This window comes from Phacochoerus africanus, chromosome 2 (assembly GCF_016906955.1).
Source record: "Phacochoerus africanus isolate WHEZ1 chromosome 2, ROS_Pafr_v1, whole genome shotgun sequence".
In the NCBI taxonomy this organism is placed as follows: Eukaryota; Metazoa; Chordata; class Mammalia; order Artiodactyla; family Suidae; genus Phacochoerus; species Phacochoerus africanus.
In genome coordinates this window covers 98,259,384-98,276,482 of record NC_062545.1, presented here as the reverse complement: position 1 = coordinate 98,276,482, position 17,099 = coordinate 98,259,384, and the positions used below count along the sequence as shown (strand labels likewise).

General features: G+C 48.4%; 1 protein-coding gene across 2 annotated transcripts in view; it reads left to right on the top strand.

Annotated features, from left to right (window-relative positions):
- Positions 1-17,099, top strand: part of LOXHD1 (lipoxygenase homology PLAT domains 1) — a 202,333-nt gene that overhangs the window by 91,501 nt on the left and 93,733 nt on the right. For both annotated transcript variants that reach the window (XM_047769423.1, XM_047769422.1), the window contains exons 14-17: positions 1,055-1,215; positions 8,374-8,450; positions 11,776-11,972; positions 15,008-15,200. In XM_047769423.1, the coding sequence (XP_047625379.1) occupies positions 1,055-1,215; positions 8,374-8,450; positions 11,776-11,972; positions 15,008-15,200 (628 nt within the window). The remainder of the gene's footprint in view (positions 1-1,054; positions 1,216-8,373; positions 8,451-11,775; positions 11,973-15,007; positions 15,201-17,099) is intronic.

The following is a 17,099-nucleotide window of genomic DNA, read 5'->3' as shown; positions in this document are numbered from 1 at the left end:
TGCCTACCTATGGCCACCTGTTTTAAGGATTAGAGATGGCGGGTATACTCTCCTGCCAGCAGACCTGGCCAGGAGCACACAGAAGAGGCTCAGTAAAGAGTCCTATAGTTGCAATAATGTGAGGTCCAAGGTTGCTTGCTGGGCAAAAGGGATTTGCAGGTGGTCATCACACAAGTCTTGGTCCTTGCCTTCTTCTGCCACCCCTTCCTGGGCGAGGGCAGGGCAAGCCACACCCCTTCCTCCTCTTTTCTTTCTACATCTTCTGACTCCTTCCTTCATCAATCCCACCCTTGAGTCTCTGTCCCTAGGGAGCCCCAGGTATGCTCCCAGAGACTTGGCTACTCTCTAGTCCTGCTGCATTTCTGCTGCCTCATGGGCAGGCAAAACTGTGAAATGAGCAAGACCACAGATTTCTTCCCTCCAATCAACTCTCATCATTCCCTTTCTCAAAAGGGGGCCAGTGTCCTTTTGTGGCAAGGAGCCCAAGGAGATTTACCAAGGAATCAATTCACAGTAAATGTTTAGTGACTGATAACAGCTTAACATGTTAATCCTCTTGGAGGAATCTGCCCTTTAAGAGGAGATCACAGGGGAGTTCCCTCTATGGTGCAGTGGGTTAAAAATCCGACTGCAGCAGCTCAGTTCACTGTGTAAGCACGGGTTTGATCTCCGGCCTGGCATAGTTGGTTTAAAAGGCATTGCCACAACTGCGGCGTAGGTTGCAGCTGTACCTCAGATTAATTCCCTGGCCCAGGAACTTCTATACGCCATGGGTGCATCCATTAAAAAAAAAAAAAAATCACAGAGAATGGCCACTGTTTAACCAAAAAACACAGATCTCAGTTGTTGGGAACTTGACCTCTAATGATATTCTTGAGGGAGGAACTGGGAAAGGGGTGCACTCTGTCCTTTACAGGTAGTCCCCTGCCCACCTGTACAAGACCAAGAGCCCAGCCCACCAGCTATGGCTTTTATGATTTCTGGGCTCATGTCTTCGTGTCTGGGCCCCAGGGGAGCCACCATCTAACTAGCCTTGCTGTCCTTCCCTGCAAAGGCCGATGAGTTCACCATTGAGTCTGTCACCTTGCGGAAGGTGAGGCGGGTGAGGATCAGACACGATGGCAAAGGCAGCGGCAGCGGCTGGTTCCTGGAGCGGGTGCTGGTGAGAGAGGAGGGGCAGCCTGAGAGTGACAACGTGGAGTTCCCGTGTCTCAGGTACATGAGTTTTGCCTGCTCTGATTTTCTCCAGTTTAGGTTGGGGGTCTTAGTTGGGAGAAGACTCAGAGGCTTCAAGATGTGGTCAGGGCCAAAAAGAGGTGGCCCTGCTGGTGGCACTTAGACCTGGATCTCACATCCCCTACACACGTGCGCACACACACACACACACACACACACACGATGGAACGCCAGCATCAATGTCCCAAGTGTGGTGCTACTATGTGTGTTCAGTACCAAAATGTTGGCTGTTTTTTTTTTTTTTTTTCCTTTTTTAGGGCCGCACCTGCAGCAAATGGAGGTTCCCAGGCTAGGGGGCCAATCAGAGCTACAACTGCCGGCCTATACCACAGCCGCAGCAATGCCAGATGTGAGCCGTGTCTGAAACCTACACCACAGGTCACGACAATGCCAGATCTTCAAACCACTGAGCGAGGCTGGGGATTGAACCTGCATCCTCATGGTTCCTAGTCGGATTCGTTTCCGCTGCGCCACGACAGGAACTTTTTTAAATGATAAAATATAACAACTTTAGAATTTCACTGAGAGTTACCTCAGAGGCTTAGTTACCTGCTGAATTACACTTTAAAATTAAAGGTGTTTTGTTCCCTCCCTTTGGATGGCCCTTCCCCCACATCTTTTCCCTTTTGTCTTTTTTTTTTTTTTTTTTTTTTTTTAGCTATTTCTTGGGCCGCTCCCGCGGCATATGGAGGTTCCCAGGCTAGGGGTCGAATTGGAGCTGTAGCCACCGGCCTACGCCAGAGCCACAGCAACACGGGATCCGAGCCGCGTCTGCAATCTATACCACAGCTCACGGCAACGCCGGATCGTTAACCCACTGAGCAAGGGCAGGGACCGAACCCGCAACCTCATGGTTCCCAGTCGGATTCATTAACCACTGCGCCACGACGGGAACTCCATCTTTTCCCTTTTGATATCTTGCCAAGCTATCTTCCTTTGTTTCCATTTCCTTTCCCTAGGTGACTAGGAAGATAGTTTCTTTTCCCTTTTTTTTAAACCTTTGGATTTCTCTCACAGCCAGTTTGGGCTCTCTTGAGCATTTCTGATAGAGACGTTTCTAGAATGAGGAGCAATACCAGCAATTTCTGTGCTGTCCAGTTGGCAGTTCCCATTCACCTGTAGACACTTAAATGTGGCTTTGGACCCACTAGGCTATGCAAATCCCAGGTCCAGGCGAAGTCCTGCACCTGTGGACGAGATGCTACAGGTCCAAGATCCCTTCTTCAGGGCTGGCCCAGGCTTCTTGCCTAAGGACAGCCCTCCTCAGTGGGGCTGAGGGCAGGCTGCCCTACAGCCCGGCAATGTATGTGTTGCTCTTTCTCTAACCAGGCACACAAACGCACTTGTGCACACACGTGCATACAGACACATTTGCTACACCTGATTTGCATACCAGCCTGGGAAGGGCAGTTTCCTAGACAGGGAGGGCCACTGTGGCAACCCCACATGACATTGATTGCCAAATACTTTTGTCCACGACAAAGGCACTACAGTCTTCAAAGTACAGCCACTGTTAGTGTTAACAGGATTACCTTAGAAAGATAGGTCATGATGCAGGCAGTCCAAGTGAGTGGCACTAACAGAGGGAGGCTCAGAGGGAGGGCTGGGGAGCCAGGGAAGGCTTCTGGAAAGAGGCAGAACAGGACCTGGGCCTGGCAGGAAGATGAGAGAGTAGATGAATGGCCAGGAGAAGGGAGGGTGGGTCCTCCAGGCTTGCATGGGGCTGAGGAGGTGGCCCACAGGGGTTGGTGAGGGGTGTCTGGCAGGTGGGAAGGAGCACAAAGAAGGATGGGATGGAAGAGTTCTGCTGTCTCTTCAAGTCCACACTGACCCATTTGCTCCCTGCTGGATCTGGGAGCTGCTTGGCTGGGCTGCTGGAAGGATCAGTCTTTCTGGTTTTGTTCCTGCCCACTCAAAAGATATTTATAAAGCATTTACTATAGGCTTGCTCCCTGTCCTCATGAAGTGTGTAGTCTGGAGGGGAACTAGACCATAAGCAAGTGAATACACTAAGAAAGCCACAGTTACCAACTGTGAGGGGTGGCATTAAGGGAAAGCATGATGCTGATAGAGGCTGCTGGAGGTGGCCCCACTGAGATGGAGAGGGTGGGGCCAGAGATGGAGAGGGTGGGGCCAGAGGTGGGGAGGGTGGGCTGGAGGTGGAGAGGGTGGGGCCATAGGTGGGGAGGGTGGGGCCAGAGGTAAAGAGGGTGGGGCCAGAGATGGAGAGGGTGGGGCCAGAGGTGGGGAGGTTGGGCTGGAGGTGGACAGGGTGTGTTTAGAGATGGGGAGGGTGGATGAGTTCTGCCTTCACCTGGACATTTAGGCTGGGGTTTTTGTGGGATGAAGAGGAGAGTGCCAAGTGATAGGGTTTGGGGATCTAGCACTCCAATGAGACCAAAGCAGGTGGGCAAAGAAGAAAGCCTCCAGCTGAGGTCTGGAGTGGGAAGAGGCCTGTATCAGGAGGGCTTAGTGGACTCTTCCAGTTTAGGTAGTTTCCTGTGGTTTCTGGGCAGAGGACAGGTGGCAGGGGGACCAGAGAGGAAACAGAAGGTGTTGCATGGTCCGCTAGGACTGCTGTAACAAAATACTTCAAACAGAGTGGCGTAAGCAGCAGAATTTTGCCTCACAGTTCTGGAGCTCAGAGGTCCAAACTGAAGGTGTTGGCAGGGCTGAATTCCCCTGAAGGAGCACTGGTCAGGGTCTGCTCCACACCTCTCAGCCTGTGGTACTCGCAGGTGTTCCTGGGCTCAGAGAGGGCCATCTTCTCCCTCTGTTTTCACATTGTCTTGCCTCTGTATTTGTCTGTCTCTGTGTCCGGATTTCCCCTATTTATAAGAATACTAGTCATTTTGGAATTCCCTTTGTGGCTTAGCAGAAATGAACCCCACTAGTATCCATGAGGGTGCAAGTTTTACTCCTGCCCTTGCTCAGTGGGTTAAGGATCAGGTGTTCCCCTGAGCTGTGGTGTAGTTTACAGATGTGGCTCAGGTACCTTGTTGCTGTGGCTGTGGTGTAGGCTGGCAGCTACAGCTCCAATTCAGCCCCTGCCATATGCTGCGGATGGGGCCAAGGGGAGGAAAAAAAAAAAGAATACTCGTCATTTTGCATCAGGGAACCATCCTAATGACCTCATTTTAACTTGATTACCTCTGCGAGGCCACTATCTCCAAATAAAGTCACATTCTGAGTACTAGGGTTAAGGCTTCATATCTCTTTTGGGGGGTGGGGACACAATTCAACCTGTAACTTGGCAGCCTGGCCCTAGGAGGTGGCAGTGAAGGTGGGGGGAGGGGCCACACCACAGGTGGATCCGGGAGGTGGAGTTTATAGGACTTGCCACTGAAAGAGGAGAATTGAAGACCCCAGGTCTCTGCCTTCAGTAGGTGGGCACAGGTCACACTCACTACTGAAATGAGCAGCCTGGGGAGGAAGAGCTGAGGGCTGGGGATGGGCTGGCCTCTGCAGGTCCAGTGGGGGCATGTTAGCTTGAGATGCTTGTACTTCAAGTAGGTGGAAGCAGGCTTTGAGAAATAAATTCAGGAAACAAGAGCACAGAGATGGAATTTAATGTCAGGAAAATGTAGGGGATCCTTTAAGGAGAGTGTGGATAAAGAAAATGAGCCCCTGGACCAGTAAGGAAGAGGAAGGGGAACCCAAAGAGGGGATGAAGGAGAAGTCAGAGTGTCCACACTGCCTGTGCTGCCACATCCATGGTGCAGAGCTAGGAACCTGGCATCCTACCTGCTGTGCAACTTTGGGCAAAGATCTTAATTTCTCTGGTCTTCTCTGCCTTCCTGACCAGAAAGCATCTTAATGATGATTGTGAGGGTGAAATCGGTTTCTCTTTGACAGGAGCCAAGTCTGCTAAAGACACAGATGCTGCTGCTGCTGCTGAGTGTGGGGTGACTAGGAGTTGAAGCTCCAGACACTCCCCAGAGCCCTCCCTGCTCCCAAACACTTGAGAGTCCATATATTTTTTAGAAGATGCATTCTTATATCTTGCTAAAGTACGGTGATGGCATTTGCCAACTCAGGACCCGGAAGGTAGAGCCTTCCTCACACACTGCTTCTTTTTTCACCTGAGCTGTTATTTTACTCCCTGAGAGAGGAGGATGAATCAGGCCTATTTATCACAACTTCTCTGCCAGGATCAAGGAGTCATGAGCATCGTAGCTATCATAGGGGTGTGTGTGTTTATGTGTTTACATGTGTACCTGTGTGTATGTTTTGTGTGTGCATGTGTGTTTATGTGTTTGTGTGTGTGCTTGTGTGAATGTTTTTGTGTATTTTGTGTGTTTATGTGTGTGTTTTCGTATTTTTGTGAGTGCTGTGTGCATGTGTTTGTGTGCATATGGGCGTGTTTATGTTTTGTGTGTGCATGTGTGTTTATTGTATGTTTTGTGTACTATGGTTTATGTGTGTGTTTGTGTGTATGTTTTTGTGTGTATGGTATGTTTATGCGTAGACGTGTGTGTATGTGCATGTGTTTGTGTGTGTTTATGTGTGTAGGGGTGTGTGTGTGTATGTGCCTGTGTTTATGTGTCTACGTGTGTGTGCACATGTGTACGTACTTACACATTGCCATGAGTCCAGGAAAGCGTAATAAAATCTCCAGCAGACCCGCTCATCCATTTTGTCACCTCTAACTCTGAAACTGGGATGAAGTGTTTGAAGCTGAAAGAAAATGGCTATATTTGGAAATATCTATTAATACCCTGCAAGTATTTAGGAGGAAACTGAAAGGACAAGTCATGGTTTCTTTTGGTTGCCGGGCCTGGGGTTGGAGAAGTGGTGGAGAGAAAGGAGGAAGAGCAGATGGGATTCTGCAATGGTCGAGGGCCTGCTGACAGTCCGTTCTCCAGTCCCAGGAGCACACGTGGCCTGGGCTGCATTGCACCTTCCTTGGAGGTCTCCAGGTCTGTGGGAGATGCTGCAGGGACCTCAGCAGGACAATCAGCACCTGATTTGAAGGACTGTAGCTGGCACCTCCTCATTCTCAAATATCTCCAAGAATTCCGCAATTATATCTTCACGTCTTAGAATCCCAAATGCTTTTCGGTGTTCTAGATTCAGAGCACCAAAGCTCATGGGAAGCATAACAACTTAGTTGTCAGCTAATTTCTTTTTTAAATTGAAGTATATTGATTTATGATATGGTGTTAGTTTCAGGTGTACAGCAAAGTGATTCAGTTATATATTTTTCACATTATTTTCCATTAGAGGCTATTACAGGATATTGAATATGGTTTCCTGTGTTGTACAATAGATCTTGTGGTTTATCTGTTTTATGTGTAGAAGTTCATGCTAGCTAATAGCCAGCTGACAGCCAGGTCCCATGGGGATGTAAGACCATATGCTTGGTGAGGGAGAGCGAGAGAAGGGATGGGGGAGACCCCAGTTTTGCCTGCTTTGACCCTTTTGGGTGGGAGTTATGAGCAGAGACAGCTGTGGTTTAGGGAATCCTGAGCTCTATGCTGGGAGGGCAGGGGAGGAGGCAGTGCCTTGGCTTCCTTTGATAGGTTCTATGGCCTGGGAATTGCCTCCCTCTTGGGTGTATAGTAGGAGTGGGCTGCACACACCAGCCCAAGACATAGACAAATGGGGAGACACTCTGGTCAAAGGCGAGTATCTTGGTTTCTCACTGCCCTGTTCTGCCCAACAAAATAGGGTATCTCTTCTGTTGCCATCAGCCAGGTCACAGACCATGTCAAGGACTGGGGCCTGGCTAAGTCATGCATGCACGGATGTCTGATTCCTCAGGCTGGGTCTTTGTGTCCAACGGGAACAGTACTTTTCAGGCAACTTGGTGCAATGTCTTTCCCCCTGGTGGATGCCAGCAGAGAGCAGGGGCCCTGGCCACTCCATCATCTGGATGATTTGCAGCTGTCACGCTCCAGCCCTGTCTAGTCCCAACTGCTCCTTGTTTGGCAAATCTCATTCATCCTTGAGGACTCAGATCAGAGCCCTTTCACAATGAGCCTTGTGTGTATTTTTCTCAACTTCTGCCGCCTTTACTTTGGTCCAACGTGCATCTTGTCTTGGTCTCTGGTACCTCAGCCAGTCTGTCCTGTCTTCTTAATTAGACTGTAGCTTCTTTAGGGGTGAGGCTGTGTCTTTTTTTTTATCTTTTTATGGCTTCACCCGTAGCACACAGGAAGTTCCCAGGCCAGGGCATGAATTGGAGCCACAGCTGGGAGCTACGCCACAGCCATAGCAACGCCAGATCCTTAACCCACAGAGTGAGGTCAGGGATTGGGCCCACATGCTCCCAGAGACAATGTTGGGTCCTTAACCCACTGAGCCACTAAGGGAACCCCTGGGCTGTGTCTTATTGCTCATAGTGTACATTTTCTGCCTTCTCCGCATGCCATAGCCCTCAGCCACACACATGAGGGACTCTACTTAGAAAAAGAATGGGTTTGTTGTTGTTGTTGTTATGTCTTTTTCTTTTTTTTTTAGAGCCACACCCGAGGCATATGGAAGTTCCCAGGCTAGGGTTGAATCAGAGCTTCAACTGCTGGCTTATGCCACAGCCACAGCAACGCCAGATCCAAGTTGCCTCTGCGACCTACACCACAGCTCACAACAATGCCAGATCCTTAACCCACTAAGTAAGGCCAGGGATCAAACCCGCTTCCTCATGGACACTAGTCAGGTTCATTGTTGCTGAGCCAAGACAGGGTTTTTTGATGATAACAATGACACAGTTATTCATGGCTTTTAGGACAACACTTTACGGTGATTACCAAGGTCTACATCCAGTGAGCCTGCCACTTCCCCAGCTCATCTGCCAGCTCTACAACATTCACTAGCTCCATCCCATCCACACTGGCCTCTTGTCAACTCCCCGGGCTCTGCTTGGTCCAGGCACATTGTTGTCTCTGAATGCATTCCCCCCCTACCCCCTTCTGGTTAACTGCTCATCATCCTTCTAATCTCAGCCAGTTATCACCTCCCCAGGGCAGCATCCCCTCCCCCAATCTGGGTTGGGATCCTTTGTTCCAAGTTCAGGTAGAGCCATTTTCCTTTGCTGAACTCAAAGCTCTGGCCTTCTGGTGACCCTGCATGAATTGTGGTGTTTGACTGTTGGGTTGCCCCATGCAGAGAGCTAACAGCCCCTCGTTTGCCCACCAGGTGGCTGGACAAGGATAAAGATGATGGGCAGTTGGTCCGGGAGTTGTTGCCCAGCGACAGCAACGCAACCCTGAAGAGTAAGTCATCCTGAGAACAGGTGGTGGGTGTGCCCTGAGCAGAACAGATGCCCTCCCTCTGCTGCTTAGAAGCCAGACCTTGAAGGAAGCACGTGCCCATTCACTTCATTCCATGGAGGTGGCACCGGGGAGTGTGGAGAGGAAGAGACTGTGAGGGAGGCTGGAAATCTCTGGCCGAGCTGTGCACACAGCCTCTTTATGGTCTTGGGTTGGGGTCCGGACTCTGTCAACAAGAGTGACAAGACTGGTAGCACAGGCTAACGTTGCCAAGCATAGGGGATACCTATCATTCAGGGCCTTGAGAGCATAAACACATTTGGAAGGGGTTGTATGGTAAGGACATTGTTTTTATTTATTTTTTTAAGCATTATTTTTCTTTTTTGGCTGCCCCACGGCACGTGGAGTTCCCAGGCCAGGATCAGATCTGAGCCGCAGTTGTGGCAACACCAGATCCTTAACCCATTGTGCTGGGCCTGAGATCGAACCCCCATTCTAGAGCTTCAGAGATGCTGCTGATCCCATTGCACCACAGTGGGAATGCCTTCAGCATTTTTAAAATTATAGTTGATTTACAATGCTGTGCCAATTTGCGCTGTACAGCGAAGTGACCCAGCTATACATATATATGTACATATACATTCTTTTTTAAAATATTTTTGTCCATCATGGTCTATCCCAGGAGATTGGATATAGTTCCCTGTGCTATACAGTAGGGCCTCATTGCTTATCCATTCGAAATGTAATAGTTTGCATCTATTAACCCCAAACTCCCCATCCCTCCCACTCCTTCCCCCTCCCCCTTGGCAACCACAAGTCTGTTCTCTATGTCTGTGAGTCTGCTTCTGTTTTGTAGATAGGTTCATTTGTGCCATATTTTAGATTCCATATATAAGCAATATCATATGGTATTTTGAGGATGTTGTTTTTATTTTTATATATTTATTGCTTTTTGAGGCCACACCCACAGCATATGGAAGTTCCCAGCCTAGGGGTCAAATCAGAGCTACAGCTCCTGGCCTGTGCCACAGCCACAGCGACGCAGAATCCACCGCATCTGCAATCCACACCACAGCTCACAGCAATGCCAGACCCTTAACCCACTGAGCGAGGCCAAGGATTGAATCTGTATCCTCATGGATACTAGTAGGTTTCATTACTGCTAAGCCACAAAGGGAGCTCCTGGAGGACGTTGTTTTGAAATGCTGGGAATTATCCTAGTGTGGCCTCACAGTTTTCCTTATTGGTGATATTTCTTCAAGAGCCTTGGTTTGATCAAGAGTGTTAGACAAAATTTAATAGAAACTTATCTCCATGATCCTCAACACTAGCAACACCTCATTTTATCCTTTATTATCTCACAGGAGTCCTGTAATAATCCCAGAAGGTAGGCAGAGCTGATGTTGTTATGCCCCTTTGTCACAGGGAAACACAGATCTGGTGGGACTAAATATCTTCCCAAGGTCAAATAGCAAATTGCAGAGTTGGAACTAGAAAGTCCAATCTCTGGGTGCAGAATGATACCATTTAAGAGCTGGGATGGTCCTTAGGAGATGAACCAATGCCTTCACTGGATACATGACAAGGGGACCTCCCAGTAAAGCCAGGTCTGTAGCCAGGGATGGAGCTGGGACCAGCACCCAGGCTTCTGTCTTCCTGCCTTGCTCTTGCTCCCCCAGCAAGCCCTGGACAGGGCCCTTCAGTCTCCCCACTCCTCAAGTCAGAGGTTATGAAAGGACTTAGAAGGAAAACAGTGTAAGATCTTTTTCTCAGTTCCTGCTACATCTTCACAGCAAGAAAGAGAAAAGCCACTTCCTCCGTGTCCTCGGTGTCCCTAAAGGAGCTGATCTGGACCAGAACCACAAGTCTGGCCTCTACCAGAGCCAGGCCTCTCTGCAGGGCTGTCCCTGTGGCAGCTGTGCTCACCTCCTTTCTCTGAGTCCTTCTTGGCATGGGAAGGCCCTGACCCAGCTGTGAACGGTGGGCCTTGGAATCAGCATCACTTGCCTTCTCCATGCTTCCCTCCTCATTCCCAAGATCCACCCCCTATAGGACTTGGGGCCAAGACTCAGGTTATCCCAGGACTTGTCCTTCACTGAGCATTTGTATCCTCCCTTGTGGACAGACAATGCAGACCTTACTGGGTAATAAGATAGAGTAACATTGGTGTGGCTTTTAGTTAAGAACAGGACCTTTAGGTCCACATTAGGATTTCATCATGCCTAACTCCTTTTTTTAAAATTTTATTATAGTCAATTTACTTATTTATTTATTTATTTTTATTATAGTCAATTTACAACGTTCTGTCAATTTCTGCTGTACAGTAAAGTGACCCAGTTATACATATATATATACATTCTTCTTTTTCTCACATTATCCTCCATTATGTTCTATCACGAGTAACTAGATATAGTTCCCTGTGCTATCCAGCAGGATCTCATTGCTTATCCACTCCAAATGCAATAGTTTGCATCTACTAACCCCAAACTCCTGGTCCATCCCACTCCCTCCCCCTCCCCTTTGGCAAACAAAAGTCTGTTCTCCAAGGCCATGAGTTTGTTTCTTTTCTGTAGATAGGTTGATTTGTGCCACATATTAGATTCCAGATATAAGTGATATCATATGGTATTTGTCTTTCTCTTTCTGACTGACTTCACTTAGTATGCAATGCTCTAGTTTTATCCATGTTGCTGCAAATGGCATTATTTTTCTTTTTTATGGCCGAATAGTATTCCATTGTGTACATGTACCACATCTTCTTAATCCATGGCTAGCTCCTTCTTAATTGCTGCAATCTTGAGCCAAATGCATCATCTTCTGAGGCTCTGATTCCTAAAACCAAGGTCAGAACACTGAGCACTAACACCATATGTAGAACTTATTAAACACTGTCTGCAAAGGTTGTTGCTCCCTTTGCCTCAGTTTCTTGGTCTACCAGACAAGGACTTGCACGAGGTGTTTGCTTTAAATCCTTGGTCTCTTACATTTTAGTGTTCTTTGCATGCCTCCCTGTTCCCAGCACATTCACACCATGTGGGGCAGGCCAAGCAGGTACTAGAAATCTCATTTTGAGAAGAGGGGACTCCACTCTATAATTCTGGCATGCGTCCTGTGTCCAGTGAAGGCACTGATTCATCTCCTCAGGATCATCCCAGCTCTTAAACACTGTTTAAGTAGCCCAGTCTCAGGGCTACTTAAAGAGACCAAGAGCTCGAGCTCCTGACCCCCAGCCTAGTGTCCAGCCCTGGCTGCGGTGCCGTCCTGCCCCAGCTTCCTGTCCACCCTGCACTAACCCCTCCCTTCCTGCCTCCCCTCTCGGACTGTTCAGACTTCCGCTATCACATCAGCTTGAAGACGGCGGACGTCCCTGGGGCCAGCACAGATTCCCGAGTGTACATCAAGCTCTATGGGGACAAATCTGACACCATCAAGCAAGTTCTTCTTGTCTCTGACAACAACCTGAAAGACTATTTTGAACGTGGCCGGGTGGACGAGTTCACCCTGGAGACCCTGAATATCGGAACCGTAAGTTGCTTTCCTGAAACCACGTGTCGCCAGCTCACCGTGCATGTATCTGCATGTGGATTCACACACACACACACACACACACACAGATGAACTCATTTTGAAGGGAAAAATTGCTCCCTGGGGGATTAGTGAAGTACATTGTTTTCTAGGTACAACCTAGAGCCACAGAAGACATGTGAACAGTGGTCAGGCTTTCCTCATCTTTGGGGCTGGTACATGTATTCTTAGCGGCTCTAATCTCAACATTCCTTACCTCCATAGCTAGGACCAATGGACCTGGGTCCCGGACCCTCGAGAAGGTGTCCAGGGAAGGAAAAGAGAAGGAAGAGGGGCTGAAAGCACTTCCCAGTTCCAAACTGGAGTGTGTGTGTCAGAGTGCCACCCAGGAAGCATGTGGCTGTGTGCACTCCCAGACCACACCTGAGAGACTGTGCCTTGGAGCATGGGGCCCACCTCACACATACATCTCCAGTGACCAGGCTATGAGTGGAGCACTGCACCTGGAGAAGCATGGGTCTTACTGCCTGCACTTGAGTATTGGAAACATTTCTATAAATCTCTTTGTGGTACCACCTGACCCTCTCAGGGGTGGGCTTATGGAAATCAAGAGGGTGACAAGCTCCTCTTTCCTGATCCCTTCCCCTCTTGGTGAAGCCTCACCCTATTTCAGAGGCTCTATCAAAATAATGTTCTGGAGAGCTATTCATGTCAGTCATTTAATCTTTTTTTATGTGATTGATTGATTTATTTTTGCTTTTTTAGGACCACATGTGCAGAATATGGAAGCTTCCAGGCTAGGTGTTGAATTGGAGCTATAGCTGCTGGCCTACACCACAGCTCAGGGCAAGGCCAATCCTTAACCCACTGAGTGGGGCCGGGGATTGAACCTGCATCCTCATGGATGCTAGTTGGGTTCATTACTTCTGAGCCACAATGGGAACTCCTCAGTCATTTAATCTTGAAAGTCATGAGCATAAATCAAGGTTTTCCTTGACCAAAATTTATTTACATTTTAAATTGAATTAATAGTTGTTGACTGAGATGTTGTTTCCTCTACTAAGGATTTCTGGCAGCAAGCAGCAGGTAACAGACATCTGAAGGGAGGCAGAGGGTGTTTGGGCCTTTCATGTGTTTCTGAAACTCCTCAACAGACTGTGTGGCCCTGAGGTTGAGAGCGTGGGCTGGGGCTGCCAACTGCCTGGGTTTGAGGCTGTGTTTCCATTTACCTGCTGTGTGCAAGTTACTTAGTCTCTGTTGGTCTTAGTTTTCTCATTAATATCAAAAGTGATCCTAATGGGATTGTTATTAGTATGAACTATGCTAGTAACACCCACGTGCACACAGTAAGTGTTCAATAAACGCTAGCTGTTATCTACTAGTGCTAGGTGTCAGGTGCTAGGTGTTGCAGAACTGCCAGTCCCTGCCATTAAGGCACTTTCCATCACATCAGGTAGCAAACACCTGCCCCCATCTTTGCTCTGTCCCAGTCCCAGCACCACATAGACAACGAAGCTCTCCGGCGCCCCTTGGCACACACTCCAAAGGTGCTCAGGCTGTGTTGGTAACATAATCAGTCTCCCTCTGAAAATTCTAAGAGATCAGGCTACATGTTCTCAGCTGTGATTGTGTTTCCATTACCAGCTGCAAAGAGGCACTTATTATACATAAGAGCGAGACCTGGGCTCATGGGGACAATTTTCTAAATCTGGCATTTGGGCACCAGACTCATAGCTAGTGACACCCCTCCAAATCACCACAGAGAGAATCTGGGGAGCTGGAGGGGATCTCAGAGGTCATCTGATAGTTCCATCTGATGTTAGAATTGCCCTGTACCCAGCAATTCAAAAAAACATAAAAGTCATTAGAACATTGAAGACCTAAATGCACTTAAGGATAATAATTTCTTTTTTGTGCTCATCTATATCGCCTGTGGGCAAAGACTAACATAAAATATAAAATAGCGAAGCAACTGAACTGTGGAGTGTTATTGGGAAAATGTTCACCTCAGTTCTAAGAGTGAGAGGGGGTACTGGACACAGACTGACAGAGCCCTAGAGGCTGTCTGCATATTCTGTCCCCTAAAGGATGGGTGTGGCAAAGAGGACCTGCAAAAATACCTAAAACAGCCTGTGGTTTAAAACGAAGCCAGATGGCGTTCATGGCTATCAGATGCTAATGGTTAATATTTTGAATGTTTTCTTCAGGGCAGGAACAGTAAGAAAGGATGAAGTGAAGACGGCATTAAGACCATAGAAAGAAAGGAACGGAATGTGGGGTTGATGAAGTGCCTGAAGCACTCCCGCACGAACTGTAATGTGGGTGTGACAGTATCCCGTGACTGCCGCCAATCCGTCATTCCTTACTCCTTCCTTACTTTCCTTCCTTCCTTTTTTCCTTTTTCTTGTTCTTCTTTTTCTTCTTTCTTTCTTTCTTTTTTCTTCTTTTCTTTCTTTCTCTTCTTCTTCCTTTTCTTCCTTCCTTCCTTCCTTCCTTCCTTCCTTCCTTCCTTCCTTCCTTCCTTCCTTCTCTCTCTCTCTTTCTCTCTTTCATCTTTCCTTCCATCCCCTCCCTCCCTTCCTCCTTGCCATGGCACACAACTGCTTACTGTGGGATCTCAGTTCTCAGACCAGGGATTAAACCCAGGCCACAGCAGTGAAAGTCCTAACCACTAGGCCATCAGGAAACTCCCTATAATTTTTGCTTTCTTGGGTGGCCATCACATTCTTAGGCAGTACACCACCTACGATCCAGCACATCCTGGAGGTTTCAAGTTCCTTGCCATACCTGTTCCCCCACTGGCTTCTCACAATGTCCTGGAAGTGAGCTAAAGACAAGGGGGCAGAGCCTCCAGGCAGGAGAGCTGATGCCCAGGTCCCCTGGTTGGCCGATGGCAAGCAGACAGAGGACCCAGCCTTCTGCTAAGCTTGTCTCTCCCTAGGAACTGGAGGGTGGGCTTGAGGAGAGCCTTTTGCCCCAGTGTTTGGGGGGTTAGGCATACTGGCTCCCTGCTTGCACCCTGGGTTTCCTTCCAGATCAACCGGTTGGTGATCGGGCACGACAGCACAGGCCTGCACGCCAGCTGGTTCCTGGGCAGCGTCCAGATCCGCGTGCCTCGCCAAGGCAAGCAGTACACCTTCCCTGCCAACCGCTGGCTGGACAAGGATCAGGCAGATGGGCGCCTGGAGGTGGAGCTCTACCCCAGCGAGGTCATAGACATCCAGAAATGTACGGAGGCTGTGGTGGGACTGTCAACCCGGTCCCCTGGGAGGGGGATAATGGGGAAGGAGGAGGGACTAGGGGACTACTTGGGTCTTGTGTCAAGGGGGGAAAACTTCCAATTGCCCCTCATACCAGGATTCTAGGGAAGGAGAGGGGGCCCATTTTTATAGATGGGGAAACTGAGGACTCAATGGATGAAACATTGTTTTCTGGGATAAAGGTGGCAAATGACTTCATGACTTCTCAGCCCCATGTGCAGTAGGAGTTTGAGAACTAGTCCTCTTCCTGGGAAGACTGGCCAGGGAGATAAGCTGTTTATTCATTCATTTAATAAATATACATCAAATGTTAGTCTGTGCCAGCCCTGCCCTAGGCTTCGTAGAGACAGCCAGGAGCAAAACAGACTAATCCTTGTCCTCATGGACTTTACATTCCACCAGGGGAGATGAACCATCCATAACATAATGCCAAGTAAGAGCTATGAAGAAAATGAAGTGAGATAAGGGGATAGAATGGCATGGGGGCGAGGGACCTTTTTGGGCAGAGTGATGATATCTCTGAGTGTAGGTGAAGTTCAAGGTGATCTGGCCACATGATGCCAGAGATTAGGCAGGGGTCAGAGAAGCAAGAGGGTCAGGAAAACTGTAGGACCAAACTCTGGGCACAGACAATGTCTCACATCTGCATTTCTGCATCCATCCTGAAGGCAGCCAGCTAAGGCTCCTTCCCACAGGAAGCTTCCTAAAAAGGAACCTCAATACAAGCTCACCTCTTCCTCTTTGAGAACTCCTTGTGTCTGTTTACTAGGTGCATTTGCTCTCCCCAGCTAACCTGTACACTTCCTTGAGGGCTGTATCAATGCGCATGCTTTGTCATGGAACCCACCAGCGTAAAGAACCAATTCCCTCCCTTTTTTAATAAATTAAATGTTGATTTCCACCAATGTAATACAGGTACTAGTTAACAAGATGAAGATTTAAAAAAAGCAGCAATTTCCCTACCTACCTATCCCCCAACCCATCCCCCTTCTTCAGAGGTGACAGTTTTTAATTACTTTAGCTTTTTCCTCTGAAATGTCTGCCTATTTTCAAGAATATGCTTATCAGTTTCTTGATTTTTCAATCATAGACATTAACTGTTGACTTCCCAGTATAGAAGAGGAGGATTTAGTTTTTTTAACACACTGCACACATACACATACATGCATGTGCGCACATGCACACACACACACACACACACACACACACACTCTCTCTCTCTCTCTCTCAGCCTTCAATAATCAACATTTGGAGTTTTCTTTTTTCTCTCTCTCTCTTTTTTTTTTTTCCATTTCTTGGGCCACTCCCGCAGCATATGGAGGTTCCCAGGCTAGGGGTCGAATCGGAGCTGTAGCCGCTAGCCTACGCCAGAGCCACAGCAATTTGGGATCTGAGTCGCGTCTGCGACCTGCAGCACAGCTCATGGCAATGCCAGATCCTTAACCCACTGAGCAAGGCCAGGGATTGGACCCAGAACCTCATGGTTCCTAGTCGGATTCGTTAACCACTGAGCCAGGACAGGAACTCCAACATTTGAAGTTTTCTTGTGGCTCAGGGGGTTAAGCAGAGTTGTCACATCTGTGGCTCTGGTCACTGCTTTGGTGTAGGTTCAGTCCTTAGCCTGGGAACTTCTATATGCTGGGGCTGTGGCCAGAAAAATCAATATTTGATTCATACACTTTTGTGTGTGTGCTTTTTTTTAAGGCCACACCTGTGGCATATGGAGGTTCCTAGGCTAGGGGTCGAATCAGAGCTGTAACTGCCAGCCTGCACCACAGCAATGTGGGATCCAAGCTGCGTCTGTGACCTACACCACAGCTTATGGCAATGCCAGATTCTTAGCCCACTGAGCAAGGTCAGGGATCAA